Source organism: Capsicum annuum, chromosome 8, assembly GCF_002878395.1.
Source record: "Capsicum annuum cultivar UCD-10X-F1 chromosome 8, UCD10Xv1.1, whole genome shotgun sequence".
In the NCBI taxonomy this organism is placed as follows: Eukaryota; Viridiplantae; Streptophyta; class Magnoliopsida; order Solanales; family Solanaceae; genus Capsicum; species Capsicum annuum.
The window spans coordinates 163,129,012-163,151,579 of record NC_061118.1 but is presented as its reverse complement, the minus strand read 5'-3'; the positions used below and the strand labels follow the sequence as shown (position 1 = coordinate 163,151,579).

Here is a 22,568-nt window from a genome sequence, read left to right as displayed (position 1 = left end):
GGGGATTTCATACTACACATGGCTATCATATTCTTGATCATGAAAAGGGAATGCATATAACATGTAAATACTTGCATAAATTCAATTTCAAGAGCATTCCATATTACAACAACAATGCGTAACAATTTGCATGGAAATCATGTTGAACATAAGCATAGAACATGGACTAGTCATTTAGGACATATTATGTCATAAAAGCATGATTTCTAGTCTCTTAGGTATTTTCACAAACACCTTACATGAAAATATTTAACATAGGTGGATTCATCAAGATTACAAGTATTCAACTACTAATTTCACATGTTTATACATCATATACCACCATAGTTTCATACAAACATATTAAGATCCCATCTTGGGCATGATCATCAACCATCAACATCATAAATATCATAATACATAATTTAGAAGATGATTTTTTTAAGCTTTATGGATGAAAGGAATCCATAAATCAACACATGCATACCTTAGTTCGTGATTCTTGGAAGATTGATGGAAAGATTCTTGAAATTAAATCTCCAATTGAAAACCATCTCCTTGTTCTTGAGAGAAAATGGAAGAAAAAATTGTATTTTGGTTGAAAATGGAGTTAATTCCGTGTTTATGAGTATATATGGGGTGGGAGATGACCAAAATTCCCTTAAGAAAAGAGAAAAAGACGCAGCTATCCCTCCGTTGACTGTCTGACAAGCTGAAGTAAATTGATCATAACTTTTTACTTAGATGCCCAAATTGGATGAAACCAATTGAATTGGAAAGAATACTCTCATAGCTTTCATTTTATATATAGAAGCTCTCACAGTTTATTATATACAGGGAGTTATGATCGTTTAAAGTTGACCCTGAAATGCTGAAAAAAACTAGGCAAGCACTGGGTTAGCAGGCGGCGCAGGCAAATCGCCCGAGGCTTCTGTTTTGGGCACTCAAACGTGCCCTTACGCTACTCCAAAAATTCTGAAACTCACCCGGGATATACTATGAGCTTTATCGATCGTAACGCAACTTGAAAATTGAAAAACGGATGTCGGATAGGTCGCCAAATAAATCCTTAAAGTTTGGAGGTTTAAAATAAGACTAAGTGTTGAATGTTGAACACTTAGCAGAATTTTTCTACGTCTTGGGATCTTTCATGGAGCTTTACGAGCTGAATTTGACACGCGATTTTGTGGGGTATTACAATATCTCCCCCTTGGGAACATTCGTCCTTGAATGAGACTGACTGAGAGGGGAAAATTGATAAACTGGAGTACGTACAAGACATTCACTACTGAGACATGTGTTCATGACTGACATGAATGAAAACTGAGCATATTATACTGATTTATAAATGAAGGACTATGTGCTCTGATGAACTGAGTTTCTCAAAATGAGAATGCATATCTGATACATAACTGACAAGCTGAATCCATGCATATCTGATGCATGATTATATGTCTGACATGATACATGAATGCATGACTGAAAGCACTGATAAGATAATCACGCATATCCGATATGTGAATATATGACTGAACTGGCTCGTGAACATGCGACTGAACATGCAATAGTAAAAGATACCAAGTTTGAACTAAAAACTGGGCATGGAACTAAATACCAAGTTTGGTACTAAAATTTGAATATGAGAACGAGTAAGTTTAAGAAAGACTGTTACCTTGAACTGAAAATACCGATGAGTCTGAGATCAATTACTTAATATGCAAGAGCGGGAACATGAGGACGTAACTGAGCCTAGAACATGATACATAAACTGAACTGAGTCTATAATGCATGACATGGATGGAGTATCATATCTTGGATTAAATTGAGCCATTGAGTACATGGCTTACGACTGAGATTTAGAGTTAGAAGGCCATCTTATAAGTAACCCTTCCTCTAAGCTGGATTCATGACGCGAAGAGAGGCCGATATGTTTATGTCATAACAGTTTGAGGGATTAAAGTGTATCTCCCCCTTAGGACACTATGTCCTTTGAAGAATGTTGGACTGCCTTTACTGAAATATTGAGGAAAACTAAGGCGATGCACAAGGCATGTAGGAACTAAATCGTGACATAATTATCTGATATCTGGAACTGAGGCCTGATACATGAACTGGGTTAGACTCGCAACTACTAGGATACTCTATCTTGGAATAGTTACATTCAAGCCTATCATTAATACTACACCCTTTTATAAAATAAGCATGCAACAATCTTCTCTTAACATGAAATATTTTCTCTCTCCTATCTAAGCAACTGCTCATCACTACACTGTTTTCATAAAGAGAGCTGACTGAAGGGTTAAATCAGGAGGAACTGAAGTATGAATGGATACTAGCTAATCTTGAAACATGACTGAAACTATGAGAAATAGAATATCAACAACATGTTTTTTTACCAAGAAGGTATGAACTAAGAGTATACATGACATAATCTGAATTTATCTGATCTATAGGGGCAAAGCATGAGTCATGAAAATTGAGTATACTGTAAAGAGTGACATGTGTACATGAGTCATGAGCTGCATGACCTAAGTTTCATATTTTTGTATTTGTGAGACATGATTCGTGACACTGAGTGATTTAGATATGACTCCCTATGCTGGAAACTGAAAGCGTACACGATTCTATGGAAAACGTGTGAACATAAACTGTGTTCATGGAATTGATTCATACTGTAGGGTAAACAGAGATATTTTATACTGGGAACTGAAATCGTACATGATTTATGGAAAAGTGCATAATCGTGGTTCGTGACCTTAGAGTTGATATGTAAGACCTGAGTGGATTTCGTAATATCTGAAGTACAAATCTTTGTACTGAGAAGAGGATGGGTTGGGAATCGTCTTCCCTTACTGCTTTTCTATACATTTGGTACTACTACTAGAATCTGAGAGTCTGACTTGGTCACTTGATCTACTATCACATACTTACATTCTGTTCGACACCTGCCTGTCTAACTAAACACATCATCTGCTGCAGTTTCCTCATATACTACTAACATCACATCCACACTTTCATACCTAATTTTAAGTTAATAGACTTACATTCTTTCTTGCACTGTTCAATCCTACTGATTGGTATAAGTATCCCCATGAATACATGATTTGATAAATTTGAATAATACTATTCTAACTCTACTACTACTAAGCTTTTGAGTTCAAGCTTCTAACTCTAGGTCTATGCTATCATAGAATTCTGAGAAGGGATCTGATGGCATATCCAGATTTGGGTGTGAGAAGGAGTTCTCATGATCATGAAGGAAGTGTATATAACTTTGGAACAGAACTGGATTGATAGGGCATTGCCGAGTCTGTAGCCAATCCCATAACTGACGGTAGGGACTGTCTGAGAAAGCCCTGTCTTTAGTACCTTGAACTCACTATTTCTGTTACCTTGAAAGTAAGGTGGAGTTGACATGCGTGGAGCATGATGAGAATCTACATGAGTTTTCTTAAAAAACCTTTCTTTAGCACGGTCTGAGACATAAAAAAAGGGAAACTATTTCTTAAACACCTCATAGCCTCCTGCACATAAGCGTGGTGCATAAAACACGCATGTACAAGACTCTACTAGATGCGGCTTTCATATTTTCTAGGACACTGTTGAACCTTAAGCTCTGATACCAAGTTTGTAACGCCCCAATTTGCGGAACTAGAACGCTACACGGTGCCCATGACCCCGAGGGACCACAAGCTAACTCATGGATGATATCTGTACCTGTACACTGCATAATATAGAACATAAATACGGAATACATAATACTGTAAGGCCATAAGGTTCAAAACGAAATAATCATAACATGAGAGTGGGGTATAGAATACCCAAAACAACTGTAATACTATCTGAAGTCTGAACATACTAGTCTGAAAATCCTTTAACATGACTATCTGAATAGAGAGATGATGGGATATGTCCCCAACTAACTCTGACTAGCAAACCTGAATTGAAATAAACCATAACATAAGTAATGATCATGCCCTCGAGAGACGAGGACTCATTACTGAAACTCTGACAGCTAAGATGCCACTGCTACTACTGGTCTGGAAATCATGTATCTGAACCTATGGTGTAACATAAAAGAAAGCACCATAGTGTGAATGCGTCAGTAGAACTGAGAGTACTGAGTATACGAGTGATGTAGGCTAAATGCAAAGGGTTTATATGTATGAATAATGCTGACTGATATGAATGTGAGAACACATACATACATAAGTAACTGCTACTGAACTCGTGACAATACTGCCTACTGAGTATGAATACTAACAACATGAGTTTATCAATTCCGAGATACTAAATGACTGTGTTTACTAATATTGATCTGTGAATCACTAATAAGTAAGGAACTGATATTATATTACTGAATACTAGGAGACTAATACTTTATTACTGATAAATGAATGATTGTTTCTGGCAGTCTTGATTGTGAAGGACTGGTCTAATTGACTGTATCTGACAATCCTGTGATTGAGTTCGTGATAACATGACTGTTGAGTATGAATACAGATGACATGTATTTACTGATAACATATCATGACTGATAACTGAATTCTGATAACTGATATATCTGATAACATGAGTACTGATAACTGATAGCATGAATGACTGCATCTGATAGTCCTGAATCTGATGGAACTAGCTGAGTTCCGTACTGTATCTAAGTTGACTGTATCTGTCAATTCTGATATCCTGAAGAACTATCTAAGTTCTTTTACTGAGACTGATACTGAAACTGTGGAAAGTAGTTATCTAACTAACATGCCCCAAATACGCTATAATAGCTAAGTTGGGGTCCAATCTCTGCCCTGATTGGAAGGGTGTCAATACCGAGCCACTGGTAAGGACAAGCTGTGAGTGACCCTCATCTAGTAGGTACTCTAATAAGAACGGTGGGAACCCTCATCTGACAGGTTAAGCCACCTCATCTACCCTCAACTGACGGGTATTGATGTCTCAACCTATGCTGGCTATATAGTTCTGGAACGCAAGGACTGCTTCTAAGAATCACACCCTCATCTGACAGTGTGTGTTTCCATCCTTGGGTTCACTCGGTGCTAACTTCTACTCCCATCTGAATAGACACTAAGCATGATTGACTGAACTGATTAACTGAACTGATTAACTGGACTGATAGCGTTGCTTAGCTGAGCTAAGCTAAATTTAATGAGTTTCATTGACTGACAAAATACTACTGAGATCTGACGACTGACTGAGAGAACTGAAGTTACTAAGTACTGAGTAGAACTGGATTGGTATTGAGTTTATTGAATTTCCATTGACTGACAGAATTACTACTGGTGTCTAGTAACTGACTTTGTTCATGAGATTACTGAGATTTCCTGAGTCACATGACTAATTGAATTCTACTGAGCATGGCTTGACTGAGAATATCGTGACAACATGACATGGCTCTAGGCACACAGCTATATTTTTTGGGTACAAGTACCCCCAGGACTTGATGGAAGGAAACTGACACACATGACTGACTTGATCATAAGAATAGAGTCCACAATTAACAATATCAAAAGTAGGGGATTTCATACTATACATGGCTATCATATTCTTGATCATGAAAAGGGAATGCATATAACATGTAAATATTTGCATAAATTCAATTTCATGAGCATTCCATATTACAACAACAATGCGTAACAATTTGCATGGAAATCATGTTGAACATAAGCATAGAACATGGACTAGTCATTTAGGACCTATTATGTCATAAAAGCATGATTTCTAGTCTCTTAGGTATTTTCACAAACACCTTACATGCAAATATTTAACATAGGTGGATTCATCAAGATTACAAGTATTCAACCCCCAATTTCACATGTTTATACATCATATACCATCATAGTTTCATACAAACATACTAAGATCCCATCTTGGGCATCATCAAATTTCAACAACATGATCATCAACCATCAACATCATAAATATCATAATACATAATTTAGAAGATGATTTTTTTAAGCTTTATGGATGAAAGGAATCCATAAATCAACACATGCATACCTTAGTTCGTGATTCTGGAAGATTGATGGAAAGATTCTTGAAATTAAATCCCCAATTGAAGACCATCTTCTTGTTCTTGAGAGAAAATAGAAGAAAAGATTGTATTTTGGTTGAAAATGGGGTTAATTTCGTGTTTATGGGTATATATAGGGTGGGAGATGACCAAAATGCCCTTAAGAAAAGAGAAAAAGATACAGTTGTCCCTCTGTTGACTGTCTGACAGGCTGAAGTAAATTGATCATAACTTTTTACTTAGATGCCCAAATTGGATGAAACCAATTGCATTGAAAAGAATACTCTCATAGATTTCATTTGATATATAGCAGCTCTCACAATTTATTATATACAGGGAGTTATGATCGTTTGAAGTTGACACTAAAATACTGGAAAAAAAACTGGGCAAGCACTGGAGTTAGCAGGCGGCGCGGGCTAATTGCCCGGGGCTTCTATTTTGGGCACCCAAACGTGCCCTTAGGCTACTCCAAAAATTTTGAAACTCACTCGAGATATACTACAAGCTTTTTCGATCGTAGCGCAACTTGAATATTGAAAAACGGATGTCGGAAAGATCGACAAATAAATCTCCGAAGTTTGGAGGTCTAAAATAAGACTAAGTGTTGAATCTTGAACACTTAGCAAAATTTTTCTAAGTCTTGGGATCTTTCATGGAGCTTTATGAGCTGAATTTGACACACGATTTTGTGGGGTATTACAATGACCAACAAGATCTGGACTAGATTTGTTAGTATAAAATAGACCCATATCAATAGTCCCTTTTAGTTATCTCAATATATACTTAACTCCATTTCAGTGTCTTCGCGTAGGTGAAGAACTATACCTTGCTAGCAAATTAACAGAAAATGCTATATCCAGCCTTGTTGCATTAGCGAGGTACATAAGTGCACCAATAGCACTGAGATATGGTACTTTGGAACCAAGAATCTCTTCACCCTCTTCCAGAGGTCAAAATTGATCTTTACTCACTTCGCGTGATCGGACAACCATTGGAATACTTAATGGATATGTTTTGTCCATGTAAAAATTTTTAAAAACCTTTTCAGTATAGGCAGTTTGAGAATGAAGACCCCGTCTGCTAAATGTTCAATTTGTAGACCTAGACAAAGTTTTGTCTTTCCAACATCTTTCATTTTGAATTCTTTCTTTAGATATACAATTGCCTTTTGGACCTCTTCTGGAGTCCCAATGAGATTTATATCATCCACTTAAACAGCGAGTATAACAAATCTTGATGTCGTTTCTTAATAAAAATACAAGGACAAATGACATCATTTATGTAACCTTCGCTTTTCAAATACTAACTTAGGCGGTTATACCATATACGCCCTGATTGTTTTAGTCTGTACAACAATCTTTGTAATCTAATTGAATATAATTCACGAGACTTTGAACTATATGTTTCAGGCAGTTTTAATCCTTCTGAAATTTTTATGTAAACATCATTATCAAGTGAACAATAAAGATAAGTTGTAACCACATCCACTAGATGAATTTCAAGATTTTCATATACAGCTAGACCGATGAGGTATCGAAATGTTATTGGATCCATAACAGGTCAATATGTTTCTTTATAATCGACACCGGGTCTTTGAGAGAATCCTTGTGCAACAAGGCGTGCCTTGTATCTTATAATTTTATTTTTCTCATTTCTTTTACGTTTGAAGACCCATTTATAGCCGACTGGTTTTACACCATCTGGTATTTGGACTACAAATCCAAAAATCTCCTGTTTAGCAAGTGAGTTCAATTCAGATTGAATCGCCTCTTGCCATTTTGGCCAATTTTTTCTTCATCGACATTCTTCGACAGATAGAGGTTCAAGGTTATCATTGTCTTGCATGATATTTAGTGCGACATTATATGCAAAAATATTATCCACCATAATTTTTGATCGATCTAAATTTACCTCATCATTAGTAGGACTTAGTGAAAGTTCTTCTTTCACTTGAGTCTCGGGTTCTCTGATTTCTTCAGGAATATCAGGATTAATCAGATTTTGGGTCTCTTCAGGAAAATCTTTTATAATATTATCTTTATCATTTTTTGCGCTCTTTTTTCTAGGATTTTTGTCCTTTAAACCCAAAGGCCTACCACGCTTCAGGCGTGTTTGGATTTAGAAGCTATTACATTAGAAAGTGGTTCTTTTGGAACTTCAATTCAGACAGACACATTCGCTGCAGGGATATGTGACTTGGTTATCTTTTTCAAATCAGTAAATGGATCTGGCATTTGATTTGCTAATTTCTATAAGTGAATGATTTCTGGATCTCACTTTCACATGTGGGAGTACGTGAATCAAAATGAGATAATAATGAAACTTTTCATACAATTTCTCTTTTAAGTTCATGTTTTTCTCTCCCTAATTATGGAAAATTTGTTTCATCAAATCGACAATCTGCCAATCGAGCAGTAAATAAATCTCCCATCAATGGTTCAAGGTAGCGAATTATAGAGGGTGACTCAAACCCAATATATATTCCTAACCTTCTCTGGGGGTCCATCTTAGTACGCTGAGGTGGTGCAACTGACACATAGACAACACATTAAAAAATTCATAGATGGGAAATATTTGGCTCATGACCCAGGACCAATTGTAACGGGGAGTACTTATTATAATGAGTTGTCCTGAGACGAACAAGTGATTCTGAATGTAAGATAGCATAACCCCAAACAGTAGTGGGCAATTTCGTTTTCATAAGTAATGGTCTTGCTATTAATTGTAGGCGCTTAATAAATGACTCAGCAAGGCCATTTTGAGTATGAACATGAGCTACTGGATGTTCAACTCGTATCCCAACTAATATACAATAATCATCAAAAGCTTGGGATGTAAATTCTTCGGCATTATCGAGGCGGATAGCCTTAATGGGATAACCTGAGAACTGCACCCTTAATCGTATTATTTGTGCCAATAATTTCGCAAACGCTAGGTTGCGAGATGACAAGAGGCACACATGCGACCATCTTGAAAATGCGTCTATTAGGACCATAAAATATCTAAATGTCTCACTAGGTGGGTGAATAGGACCATATATATCCTCATGTATACGTCTGAGGGGATTCGATGCTAACTTTTAGTGTCGATGGCCTAGTTATCAGTTTGCCTTGATAACAAGCAGCACATGAAAATTCATCAGTTTTAAGAATCTTCAGATTCTTTAATGGATGTCCTTTTGAATTTTCAATTATTCGTCTCACCATTATTGAGCCAGGATGGCCCATTCGATCATGCCAAAGCACAAATGTATTTAGATCGGTAAACTTCTGGTTTACGATAGAGTGTGCTTCAATTGTACTAATTTCAGCATAATATAAGCCGGAAGACAAAGTTAGTAATTTCTCCAACATTTGTTTTTGACCTGAGACAGTCTTGATAATGCCAAGATATTCGGCATTCATTTCATTTATTATCTCAGCATGATATCCATTTCGACGGATATCTTTAAAACTCAATAAGTTTCATAGGGATTTAGAAGAGAACAATGTTTCTTCTATAATTAATTTTGTCCCCTTAGATAGAAATATAGTAGCTCTTTTGGAGCCTTGAATTAATTTTGAATTACCAGAAATCGTCGTAACATTACTAGCACATAACATATTATATAAATTTTATTTATATACAAGATTAGTAAATGACAGAAAAGTAAACTAATACAACTTTAACATAAAATTAACATAATCAGACTATTTCATGATTATCACCTACAGGGAGATTTACATGTTCTTCAAAAATTGCAAAGAAATCTGAAACTTCCAAGTCCATGGGCTCAACGCTATCTTCAAGGTGAAAGTTTGTTTCAACATCATTTTCTATCCTTTTAAGGGAATCCTGATAGAGTTTTACCAGATGCTTTGGCGTACGATAGGTACGCGACAAGTGCCTCTTTCCTCCACATCGATAACATCTACTTTCAGAGTTCGTCCTTGGCGCTGCTTCAGGAGCTTCCCCCTTCTTTTTGTACTGCTGGTGCTGAGGATTATTATTTATTGCAAGGTAATCACCATGATTAAAATACCTGTCACGACCACGACCTCGACCATCACTACGACTGAGGTCAGAACTTCTTTCACACCTAGTTGGGAGAAAATTTACCGCATTCACTTCTGGGAATGGAGAGTACCAGCAGGTCGACTTTCATGATTTCTCATTAAAAGGTCGTTATGTTGTTCAGCAACAAGAAGATGAGAAGTCAATTCAGAATATTTTTTAAAATTCATTTCTCGATACTGCTGCTGTAGGGCATACTCGAGGCGTGAAAAGTAGAGAATATTTTCTCTAACATGTCGTGGTCTGTGATATCTTCCCCACATAAATTAAAGTGTGATTTAATTCTAAACATCGCAGAATCATAATTAGTTATATTTTTAAAATCTTGTAACCTCAAATGGGTCCATTCATAACGAGCTTGTGGAAGAATGACTAAAGATGATCATATCTTTCTTTTAAACTGTTCCACAATATAAAGGAATCTTTAATCGTGAGGTATTCATTTTTAAACCTTCATCAAGATGATGACGAAGAAATATCATGGCCTTGGCCTTATTTTGATTTGATGCTTTATTGTCATTTTTTATGGTGTCTGTTAGACCCATTATATTTAAATGTATTTCGGCATCTAATGCCAGGACATATAAGTTTTGTCCGATATATCTAGGGCACTAAATTCGCGTTTGGAAATATTAGACATTATTTAAGAAAACTAAATACTAACCTTTAAATATTGTTGAAATTTTTTTGCAGAGACTCGTATTGATAACGTATTAAATAATTAAAGCAAAATATTAAACTTAATGGTGAAATACTAACAGAGAAAATGAAGATAGTAGTAGTTCTTTTCTTATTCCTATTCTTATCTCTTACAATGTACAATAGAAGGCCATATATAGCCAAATTACAAAACTTCTTCACCAAGCCAATATAGTTGAAAACTTATCTTACAAGATTGTCTTTGTGTATCTTGTTTAACAAGAATGCCTTGATATATTCACATGGACATACCTAACATATTATTTAATATCTAACGCAAATGTCTAAATTCGAGCCATTTTAGTAAGTCTTAACCAACACGCACATGCATCGAATCTTTTGATTTAAGGAATAATTGATGCATCAACCGTACCCAAAGTTATACTTTTTCCAACTAAAATATAAGGCATTATCAATAGTTAATTTATTCATACCAACCACTTACTTTTTGTGCCTTAATCATAAGTCAATTATGTGTTACGTTTTATCAGATTCTTCACAAAACTAAACACCCACTAGGCCACTAGCATTCATTAGTTCTCTTTTCCCCATTTTTTTTTTTTTTTTTTTTTTTTTTTGTTTTGGTTTCATGTGTTTTTCTCATACCATTAACATTAGAGTATACAAAAAGAACACTATTTAAATTATGATGTATTATCTTCATCAAATGTTATCAATTTTTTGTGTATTGAGATTTGGATAGATGTGCAAATCTCTTTCCCTGGCTTTTGCTTTTATGGTGACTAACGATCACTATCAAATGGATACGTAGACGCAAAATGTTCATAATATTAGTTAGGCATCAGATTCTAATTAGTATTATTTATATATTTTTCCATATTCTTTCTACTGACTTTTCATTAATTGTAGTTCTTTCATTCTTTCACTTCGATTGTGACACTGCCGTAAGGCCTGCAAAAAATTGAAATTTGTTAATAATTCCACAATATGTCACAGTTAAAGAAATTATTTCCCCGGAAAGAATTATAAGCTGAAAGTTCTAATTTGCTACTGAATTTTTGATTATTTGCTATTTGTTCAATCAATAAAAGATTTCACTTGCTCCAATAATTTGAATATTACTGTAGAAGTTTCACCTACCGCTCCTTTTTTGTCTAAAGTAACACATGGAAAGAAGTCATCTAACATGAACTATAGCATTGACTTGTATGAAATAGACAACAGAGTGGAGGTACATTCAAGATTTAAAATTTTGGGTTTAAATTTTAAAACTATTAGTATTAAACCTATTATATTTTTAAAGTTATGAGTTAATATCTATTATTTATCACAATTCTACAAAAAAAATTCACACGTAAATTATATTTCACGTCAAAAGTTATAAATTCATTGAATCTGTAACTGTAATTCTACATACGCCTTTGATCAAGAGAGATGATTAATTAAAACGAATATGTGGTTTATGAATAGTGCATTCTTAGAAAGTGAAAATACAACGACACTTATGTAGTGTTATTTGAAATAAATATCTGAAATCTTGTAAGTTGTATATCGTACGGGTTCATTGCTTCAATACGTGAACACAAATAAAAATATAATATGCATAGTATATAAGACACTAAATCCGCATTATTTTTGTTAGCAAAGAATAACAAATCAAGTAATATTTCATACTTCTTGATTTAAAATGCTGACACATTCATCCTAAAAAAGAACACATATAGTTTGAATTTAAAAAAATACATTTGATTGTTAACTACCAAGAGTTATTTGAGTATATCCATGCACCTTAGTCATGTTGCTGGTTAAAGTTGGTGACTGAATAAAGTTGTAGATACAAATTATCACGAGTAGAAAAGATAATAAATCATACGTAGTGGAATTATCACTTAGAAATTTCCATTTAACTAAGTTCAAAAAAGAAAGCAAGACTGCAAAAATCTTACTATTATTAGCATCAAGTTTTAAAATAACAAAAAAAGTTCTTTTAATAACAAAAAGAAATGTAATAGCTGAAGGAGCCGTGGCAAAATTGATTTGTATACTGTATTCTTTTTTTTTTTCCCTCAAAGATGGCAGCTGTGGCCTGTGAAGTCAAGCTTAGCGGCCATTATTTGTTTTGCTTTGTGTCATCACTTTGTCTCTCTGTTTTGTTGTACTCATTATTCTCCTTTTCAACTCCATCATTTCATTAAAAGGGACAAACATCTTATTTTCTACAACTAATACGAAGAAATAAGTACCTTTTTACCTCCTAATTTCCTACTTAAGTCATGGTAGACTATGCACATAATGACAGATCCAATCATGAGTTTACGACTTTGATGAAAAATTCTAACTTTGCCAATGCAAAGCACAAAATTGAAAAAAATATATATGTATGTATGTTATGTTTGCATATATTGGGGGGAAAAAATAGCTAAGTGTAGTGATAATTTATAGTACTTGTTAACTTAAAATACTTTCTTCCCAATTTCCATTGAGATTTGAAAGTAGTTGGAAAGAAAGCCCAAAATATCAATTATTGCTCTTAGTATGTGGATGACCTCTACTAATTAGAATGTTAATGTCATTAACCCCTTCTCCTAATTTACACTCCACGTTAGATTTATTTTATGATCATTCTTTTCAAATGAACCTCATTTCTTAAAATTTAGTTTCTTGTAAAATTTCCTACCGATTAAAATATACTTTCTTCGTCTCATATTATTTGACATGTTTATTAAAAACCGTCTCAAAATAGTTGGCATTGTTTAAAGAATCAAGAGATAATTGGACTTTTTTTTTCCAACATTACTCTTAGTAATTTAATGGAAGAGTAATTAACTCCAATAGGTAATAACAATATTAACATGAATTTAATAGAATCATATTAGTTAATTTGCACCCCTTATTAATTTTTTATTAAGAGTTGCGTAAAATTCAAATAAATTTTCTATCACTAGTTCACTTCCAAATACTACTAGTATTTATTCCACTTGATTTGACGTTGTTGATTATTCAAGTCGGAGAGATGTAGTAAAAGCTTGAAATCAATAGAGTCGGCATAATATTTGACCAGCATATTATAAAATACAAATCTTGCAAATCTGCATGTGAATCTTTTGTCAAGTGTGAATACAAAGAATATGGAAACTTCCTCATGGCCACCCTCTTGTTGAGAAAATATTCTCATAAACGTCAAGTTATAGCCTACCAAACTTGCTTCCCTATTCTTCCTACTGCCAAACAAACTAAAAAAATGTCGGTCAGTGCCAACTTTTTCCGGCCATGTCCAATTTTATTTCTATGTTTTTTCATCTTGGTTTCTCTTTCTCATCAACAAGATGAACTACAACTCCTTATGCAATTCAAAGCTACTCTGAAAACCACACGAAGTTCACAACTTTTCGACACGTGGACACCTCAGAACAACATTTGTAACTTCATTGGAATTACCTGTGATTCTGCTAGAAAATTGGTTCAGGAAATCAATCTTTCTGAACAGAATTTATCAGGGGTTGTCTCTTTTGATTCATTATGCTCTTTGCAGTCGCTAGAAAAGATTTCTCTTGGTTCTAACTTGTTGTATGGTGGAGTTAGTGATCATTTGAAAAACTGTACTAAGTTGCGGTATTTGGATTTGGGTAACAATCATTTTTCAGGTGAAGTTCCAAATTTGTCTTCTTTAAGCCAACTGGAGTTCTTGAATCTCAATAAGAGTGGATTCTCTGGTTCATTTCCTTGGAGTTCACTTGGAAATCTTACTAGTCTAACTTTCTTGAGTTTGGGTGACAATTTATTTGATAAGAGTCCATTTCCTCTTGAAATTTTGAATCTTGATAAGTTATATTGGCTTTACCTTACAAATACTAGTATTGAGGGCCAAATTCCAGAAGGTATTGGAAATCTCACTCTGCTTGAAAATCTTGAGCTTTCATATAATAACTTGTCAGGCAACTTCCCAAATGGAATAACCAAACTTACTAAGCTTAAACAGCTTGAGCTCTATGCTAATGAACTCACAGGAAAGTTTCCTGTGGGATTTGGGAATCTAAGTAGCCTTGTCAATCTTGATGCTTCAACTAACAAACTTGAAGGTGATCTTTCAGAGCTCAAGTCCTTGTCTCTTCTTGAATCTTTGCAGCTGTTTGAAAACCAGTTTTCTGGTGAGATTCCTGTTGAATTTGGAGATTTCAAGTTTCTTAAAGAACTATCACTGTACACCAACATGTTTACTGGTTCTCTTCCTCAAAATATTGGATCATGGGCAGAATTTCTGTACATTGATGTTTCTGAGAATTTGCTCACTGGTCCAATACCACCTGATATGTGCAAGAAAGGGAATATGACTGATCTTTTGCTGCTCCAGAACAAGTTCACTGGTGGGATACCTTCAAACTATGCTAACTGTTTGACATTGAAGCGTTTACGGGTTAGCAACAATTCACTTTCAGGAGTCGTCCCAAGCGGAATTTGGAGTTTGCCAGATTTGGGCATCATTGATCTCACACTGAATCAATTTGATGGCCAAGTGACATCAAATGTTGGTGAAGCGAAGTCTTTAGCACAGTTGTTCCTAGCCTACAACCGGTTCAGTGGTCAATTACCACAGACAATATCACAAGTTTCTTCATTAGTCGCCATCAATCTGAGCATGAATCAGTTCTCTGGTGATATTCCAGCAGCAATAGGTGAACTTAAGAAGCTTAATACTCTTCATTTAGAGTATAATTTGTTTTCTGGAAGTCTTCCGGATTCCATCGGATCATGTGTTTCTCTTAATGAAGTTAATCTTGCTGGCAATTCACTTTCTGGTGTCATTCCCGCAAGTCTTGGCTCTTTGCCCGACTTGAACTCGCTTAATCTATCTGATAACAGGCTCTCAGGTCAAATTCCAGTGACCCTTTCGACATTAAGATTAAGCCTTCTTGATTTGTCAAACAACAGATTGAGTGGTAGCATACCGGACTCTTTATCAATAAAAGCTTTTAGTAATAGTTTTTTGGGAAATCCAGATCTCTGTAGTGAGAATTCTGGTAGTCTCAAGACATGTTCATCAGATTCTCACACATCCAGAGACCACAGGACAGTCATGTTGTGCTTGATAGCTGGGGTAGTTGTTCTTGTTCTGTCACTTACATGTTTCGTGTATGTGAAGTCTAAGCACAACAGTCAGAATATGCCCGTAAAGAGATTTGATTCTTGGGATATCAAACAGTTTCATGTATTGAGCTTTAGTGAAGATCAAGTCTTAAAGGCATTGAAGCAAGAAAATTTGATAGGTACAGGTGGTTCAGGGAATGTGTACAGATTAGTCTTGAATTGTGGAAAACAGTTAGCTGTGAAACACATTTTGAAATCCGATTCTAGCGACCATAAAAGTTACCGGAGCAGCTCAGCCATATTGGTGAAGGAGAATGGCAGATCAAAGGAGTATGATGCTGAGGTGACCACGTTAAGTTCCATTAGGCATGTCAATGTTGTCAAATTGTACTGTAGCATCACAAGTGAGGACTCAAATATGCTGGTTTATGAATACTTACCTAATGGAAGCTTATGGGACCGATTGCACACGTCTCAGAAAGTCAAGATGGATTGGTTGGTGAGATATGACATCGCATTAGGTGCTGCGCAGGGGCTCGAGTATCTGCATCACGGATATGACAGACCTGTGATGCACCGGGATGTCAAGTCTAGCAACATTTTGTTGGATGAACAGATGAAGCCCAAAATTGCAGATTTTGGACTAGCCAAAGTTTTGCATCTCAACGGGACTAAGGACTCTTCTCAGATTGTTGCTGGGACGCATGGCTACATTGCTCCTGGTACCTATTTTTCTCTTCCCTTTTCCATTTCATTGTCACTTAAAAATAGTTTTTGGCAAATTCAAATTTTTGTTCTTTCTTCTCTGCTTGGCACAACAGAGTATGCTTACACAACCAAGGTGACTGAGAAGAGTGACGTCTATAGCTTCGGGGTGGTGCTGATGGAATTGGTGACCGGAAAGAAGCCAGTGGATGCGGAGTACAGGGAGAACAGTGACATAGTCCAATGGGTTTGTAGCAAGATAAGAAACAAAACTAGCATGATCGATTTGGTGGATTCAAGCATTTTTGAGGGGTTCAAAGAAGATGCTGTTGAGGTTCTTAGAATTGCAGTTCATTGCACAGCTAGGACGCCAGCATTAAGACCTTCCATGAGGATGGTAGTTCATATGCTAGAAGAAGCGGAGCCTTGTAAGCTGACAAATGTAGTTGTGAATTCACCGAATGAAGCTAGAAGGAACAAGGACTTGCTAACTAATGGGAAGTCGTGACGTTGAACTATCTTGTTGAGAGTAGAGGAATTTTGCAGAATATTGAACTTTGTTGCAAGCGCAGAAAGAATGCTTAGTGTACATAATGAAGAAAGAAATTGCCGCAATAGGCTGTCCAAAGTTTTCACAATTAGATTAATAAAACTTCTTCTGGCATTAGCAAGTAATGTATTTCACATCCAAATTACTTATAGAAATTGAGCAGATGATCATATTCTATATGAATAGATATGTTCTTATCACAATTGTCACTTGTTAGCTTCGCACCACTTTCCTAAGTACACTTCGCTAGTAACAGAACGTTTTTTTGTGTGCTCCTATACATCCAGCGTGAGGTATTTTATACCTCAAATGGTATTCTTGTCAACAATGAAGACAGAATTATGATTGACCTATTTTTTCACAACAATAATACTACCCTACAACCAATTTTATTTTTCTCTGGTTCAAAATAGTGTAATTTTGTATATCATCAAGTTTCTCCACCATTGTGACTGAAAATACGAGACACAATATGTGTTGCATTATTTTGGTCAACTTTTCACTAAAATAGGGGATGGATCAATTGGTGAAAAGGATCCATCACGGGGCGCATCCTATTCATGATTACAACAACGACAATAACAACCAAACCCAATGTATTCCCACAGCGTGGAGTGTGGGGAGGGTAAGATGTATGCCGTCCATACTGCAACCTCCGAAGAAGTAGAGAGGCTGTTTTCGATAGACCCCCGGCTCAAGATACAAGATAGTAAATAAGGGGATGGATGACATAACCGAAATAAAGAATAGGAAATAATAAAATAAAATCACAGAAATATGGAATACAGGAAATAAGAGCAACGCGAAATAAGAAAAATAGAAACTAAGAAATAAGAAATAGGACACCCACCTAGTAGTGACATACACTCACATACCAAAGACACCTATCTACACTGTCCTATGGATACTAACCCGGCTACACAAGAACCCTCCTGACTACTTGCTACAACCCACACACTAACACTAGCCTTCTACCCTTATCCTCGACCTCCACACCTTTCTATCTAAGGTCATGTCCTCAGTAAGCTGAAGCTGCTCTATGTCATGTCTAATCACTTCCCTCCAGTATTTCTTCAGCATACCTCTTCTTCTCCTGAGGCCATCCAACGCTAGTCTCTCACACCTTCGAAGCGGGGCATCCGCGCCCCTCCTCATCACATGCCCAAACCAACTCAACCTTCCCGCATCTTACCCTCCACCGAAGTCACTCCCACCTTATCCCATATAATTTCATTCCTAACTCTGTCCCCTCTAGTAACCCACACATCCAACGCAACATTCTCATTTTCGCCACCTTCAATTTTTGGATGTGAACGTGCTTAACTAGACAACACTCCGCTCCACACAACAAGGCCGGACGAACTGTCACTCTATAGAATTTGCTTTTAAGCTTAATGGACACCTTCTTATCGCACAACACTCTCGAGATGAGCCTCCATTTCATCCAACCTGCTCCAATATGTTTAGAAACATCCTCATCAATCTTACCATTCCCCTAGATCATAGACCCAAGATACTTAAAACTATCTCTGTTACAAACATCCTGGGAGACCAACCTCACCACCACTTCGTCCTCCCGCCTCGAGTCACTAAACTTGTATTTCAAATACTTCATCTTGGACCTACTCAACCTAAACCCCTTAGACTCGAGGGTTTGCCTCAAAACCTCCAATTTGTCATTCACCCCCCCCACCCACCCACACACGCATCGTATCTCATCAATCAACACTACATCATCCGCAAATAACATACACCAAGGCACCTCGCCTTGGATACTCCGCGTCAACAGTCCATCACCAACGCAAAAAGGAACGGACTAAGAGTCGATCCCTGATGCAACCCTATCTCGATCGAAAAATGCTCTAAGTCTCCTCCCGCCGTCCTCACTCGGGTCTTCCCTCCATCGTACATGTCCTTAATAGCTCTGATGTACGCCACCGGGACCCCTCTCACCTCCAAGCATCTCCAAAGAATCTCCCTCGGGACTTTATCATACGCCTTTTCTAGATCGATGAACACCATGTGTAAATCCCTCTTTCTTTGTCTATACTGCTCCACCAATCTCCTTACCAGGTGGATTGCCTCTGTCGTCGAGCGACCAGGCATAAATCCAAACTGATTCTCCGAAACAGACACGACCCTCCCCAATCTCCGCTCGACCACTCTCTCCCAAATCTTCATAGTGTGACTCAACAACTTAATACCCCTATAGTTGTTACAACTCATCCTATTCATGATTGATCGGACAAAATCTTTGGGGTTGCATTTGTTGAAGGGAGGCTAAGACATAGTTTTTAGGCGATAAATTACGAAGTTACCAACTTCAGTTTAGAACAGATATAGAATTGCTGTCAAAAAGACAATTATTGAGGATGGTAAAAAGGGGCAAGAGGAAGCGGCAACCATAGCACAATTCAACCGCGCTAATCATTAGTTTGATCGGAGTATGACGCACGACAACCTAATATCATTAGTTTGATCGGAGTATGCCGCACGACAACACATTTTTATATGGTGAAGTCTTTCCTGACTAATGGAGTTTTATTGTTTTTCTTTTTTTGAGCAGAGAATGCCATCATGATTTGAAATTTCAAAGCGAAAAATTATTGGGGCATTACCAATTCGAAATACAATTCAGCTGCTGATTCCAAAATTGAGATACTATCACCTAATCATCCTATTTTAACAAGAACAAGATCTTGAAGTAAATAACATCAGCCAGGAATGCCAATGTCTCAAGCTGTGGAATTAAAATAGGATGGATCAATTGGTGAAAAGGATCCATCAAAGGGCACATCCTATTGCTCAATTACCAGCTGATACCCAGTATTCATGACTGATGCATTTGTTGAAAGGAGGCTAGGACGTTGTCTTTAGGAGAAAAATTACGAAGTTCCAACTTCAGCTTAGAAGGGTATAGAATTGCTGTCTAAAAAACAATTATTGAGGATGGTACAGAGGGGCTAGAGGAAGCGACAACCATAGTATTTTTTCTTTTTAGCAGAGAATGCCGTCGTGATTTGAAATTTCAAAGCGAAAAATTATTGGGGTATAACCAATTCGACATACAATTCAGCTGCTGATTCCAAAATTTGAGATACTGTCACCTAATCATCCTATTTTAACAAGAACAAATGAACAAGATCTTGCAGTAAATAACATCAGCCAGCAATGCCAATTTCCCAAGCTGCGGAATTAATCATACCTTTCATAATAAGCTTGCTAAGATTTTCAGACAATTGCTTCAGTAAAATTCATTTCGATTTCTTTTGATCAGAAACTCTTGCTCCCGCAATCTTGACAACAGGGTGATCCTTTGGTTGGATAAGCTTCAAAGCTGGATGAACCCTCAGATCACCCATTACCAACTTTTGGTTGACATCCAACTCACTCAAGTCAACGTCGATGTAGGGTGGGATGAAATCCGCTGGGCACAGAAACTTTACCGTTCTCTTTATGATATTCAAATAGGACCCTTTCTTCAAACCGGGGGATATATCCTCTCCTCTAAATACAAGAGGAACCTCAACCTTTAATAAAGCACTTGATGGAGCTCTTATAAATGTAACATTAAGAGGCGCATCTGAACCGGCTTCCAGATGAACCTTTCTGGGGAGAACTCGAACCTTCTCAATAAGGTCAGGAGATTCAAAGTGAGGGCGAACCTCAAGATCAAACAACCTGGACAAGAAATGTGAGCGACCAAGATGGTTAACAAGCTTCCTAATCTGATTAGCCTGAACAGATATGAGCCTTTTGTTACCACCATGTTGACCATCCTCTTGTTCAAACACTATGCTGGGTACTCGCCCAGCTTTCCTCTCTTTGGCAGAGATGTTCTTGCCCGAAGTGACACGAACAACGGCGTGAATAGTTTCATCGTATTTAGGGTTGGGTTTTGGGAAATCTTCAAGATCTGGTACAACGGCGGCGGCGGCGGCGGCGGCAGAGTTGCTAAATAAACGGAAATGGTGGAGGGATTTGGTAAGCACAATGCGTCGGATCAACATTTTCTATAAGTGATTTGAGGGAGGAGCCGGAGAGAATGTGCGTGCCAGTGGCCAGTGGGGGACGGAGGGGCTTAACGAGGGTTTTGAGCTCCGCTCACATTTATTGTTAAACAAGACTAGATAATGAAGGGTAGCCAATATTACATTTTAAACTATATTTATCGGCAATAATTAATTTATAAAAAAATAAGCTAATATTTTTAAATAAATACAATAAAGAATAATAATAGAGATCACACTTTACAAAAATTATATTTTTTTATTTTTATAAAATTAAATAATAGCTTACAACTTAAATTGCCCTAATTAAAATTAAAATTAAAATATAATATGCTTCAAAAACTTATTTTAACATCAAGTCAAATTCATTTTCTTGAATTAAGTAACTAATTTTAGTGTTTCTATTTTTCAATTTTATGTGAAAATTATACAAGAGGATACGTTAAGATTATAAGTGTCAGCATATTGACCTTTTTTATAAAATATTATGAGCAATATTTTTTTATCGAAGATAGGGTGAGGAATGAGATTATTCGGGAGAAGGTGGGAGTTGCCTCGGTAGAGGATAAGTTGTGAGAAGTGAGGCTACGTTGGTTTGGGCATGTGATGAGGAGGGGCCTTGATGCTCCAGTGCGGAGGCGTGAGACTCTGGCTATGGATGATTTTAGGCAGGTTGGAGGTAGACCGAAGAAATATTGGAGGAAGTGATTAGGCATAATATGGAGCAATTATAGCTTACAGAGGACATGACCCTTGATAGGAAGGTGTGGAGGACGCGGATTAGGGTAGAGGGTTAGGGGGTGGGAGCGCGGCGGTAGTAATAGGGGAGTGCTCCTTTGGGTCTGGAGTTTCTGGTTCGTAATGTTGGGGCTGTAGTTTTTGGGGTTAGTGGTGTTGGTTTTTTTGCATCCCATACTAGTTTATTAGGCACTTATCTTTTGTGTTTGTTATACTGTTAGTTTGTTTTGTGTACCATACTAGTTTGTATCCGCTTACTTTTTGTATTTGTTATACTGTTATTGGTCCTAAGCCGGGGGTCTATCGGAAACAACCTCTCTACTTCTCTTGAGGTAGTGGTATGGTCTGCGTACACTCTACCCTCCTCAGACCCCATTAGGTGGGAATACACTGGGTATATTGTTGTTGTTGCAGTGTATAAATAAAAGTAAGTAACGTATTTATATTAAGGAGATAAGATATTATTCTTATCCATATAAATTAAAAAGTATAAAAAGTGAATTCAAAGATAGTAGAACAACTCTTGAGGTGTTTTTCGAAAATCCAAAAACAGTAAAAAGTATTTCAAAATATTTATGGCCAAAAAATTATTCCAAAATAAAGTGAAAATATATTTCAAAATACTGTGCATAATATTTATGACCAATCACCTACTTAGTTTTACTTTAATTTTCAAGCATTCTATCTGATTCATTTATTTGTCTTGATATTTTTACGCTCTATTAAATAGTAAAAATAATAATTCAATAAATTATTTTATTTA

General features: G+C 36.5%; 3 protein-coding genes across 3 annotated transcripts; 1 reads left to right on the top strand and 2 right to left on the bottom strand.

Moving 5' to 3' along the window:
* Positions 1-9,688: 9,688 nt before the first annotated feature.
* LOC124886706 lies at positions 9,689-10,602 on the bottom strand. Its single transcript, XM_047395633.1, has 2 exons — positions 10,509-10,602; positions 9,689-10,113 (listed from the first exon to the last, which is right to left on the bottom strand). Exons 1-2 carry the CDS (start codon positions 10,600-10,602, stop codon positions 9,689-9,691), a joined length of 519 nt encoding a protein of 172 aa, XP_047251589.1.
* A 3,114-nt stretch (positions 10,603-13,716) lies between these two features.
* On the top strand, positions 13,717-17,260 carry LOC107840117 (receptor-like protein kinase 7). The gene is made up of 2 exons (XM_016683853.2): positions 13,717-16,524; positions 16,624-17,260. Exons 1-2 carry the CDS (start codon positions 13,860-13,862, stop codon positions 17,013-17,015), a joined length of 3,057 nt encoding a protein of 1,018 aa, XP_016539339.1. The 5' UTR covers positions 13,717-13,859; the 3' UTR covers positions 17,016-17,260.
* Positions 17,261-20,028: 2,768 nt separating this feature from the next.
* On the bottom strand, positions 20,029-21,200 carry LOC107840116 (50S ribosomal protein L25). The gene has a single exon (XM_016683851.2). The coding sequence runs from the start codon at positions 21,065-21,067 to the stop codon at positions 20,312-20,314; it is 756 nt and encodes a 251-aa protein (XP_016539337.2). The 5' UTR covers positions 21,068-21,200; the 3' UTR covers positions 20,029-20,311.
* Between the last annotated feature and the right edge of the window lie 1,368 nt (positions 21,201-22,568).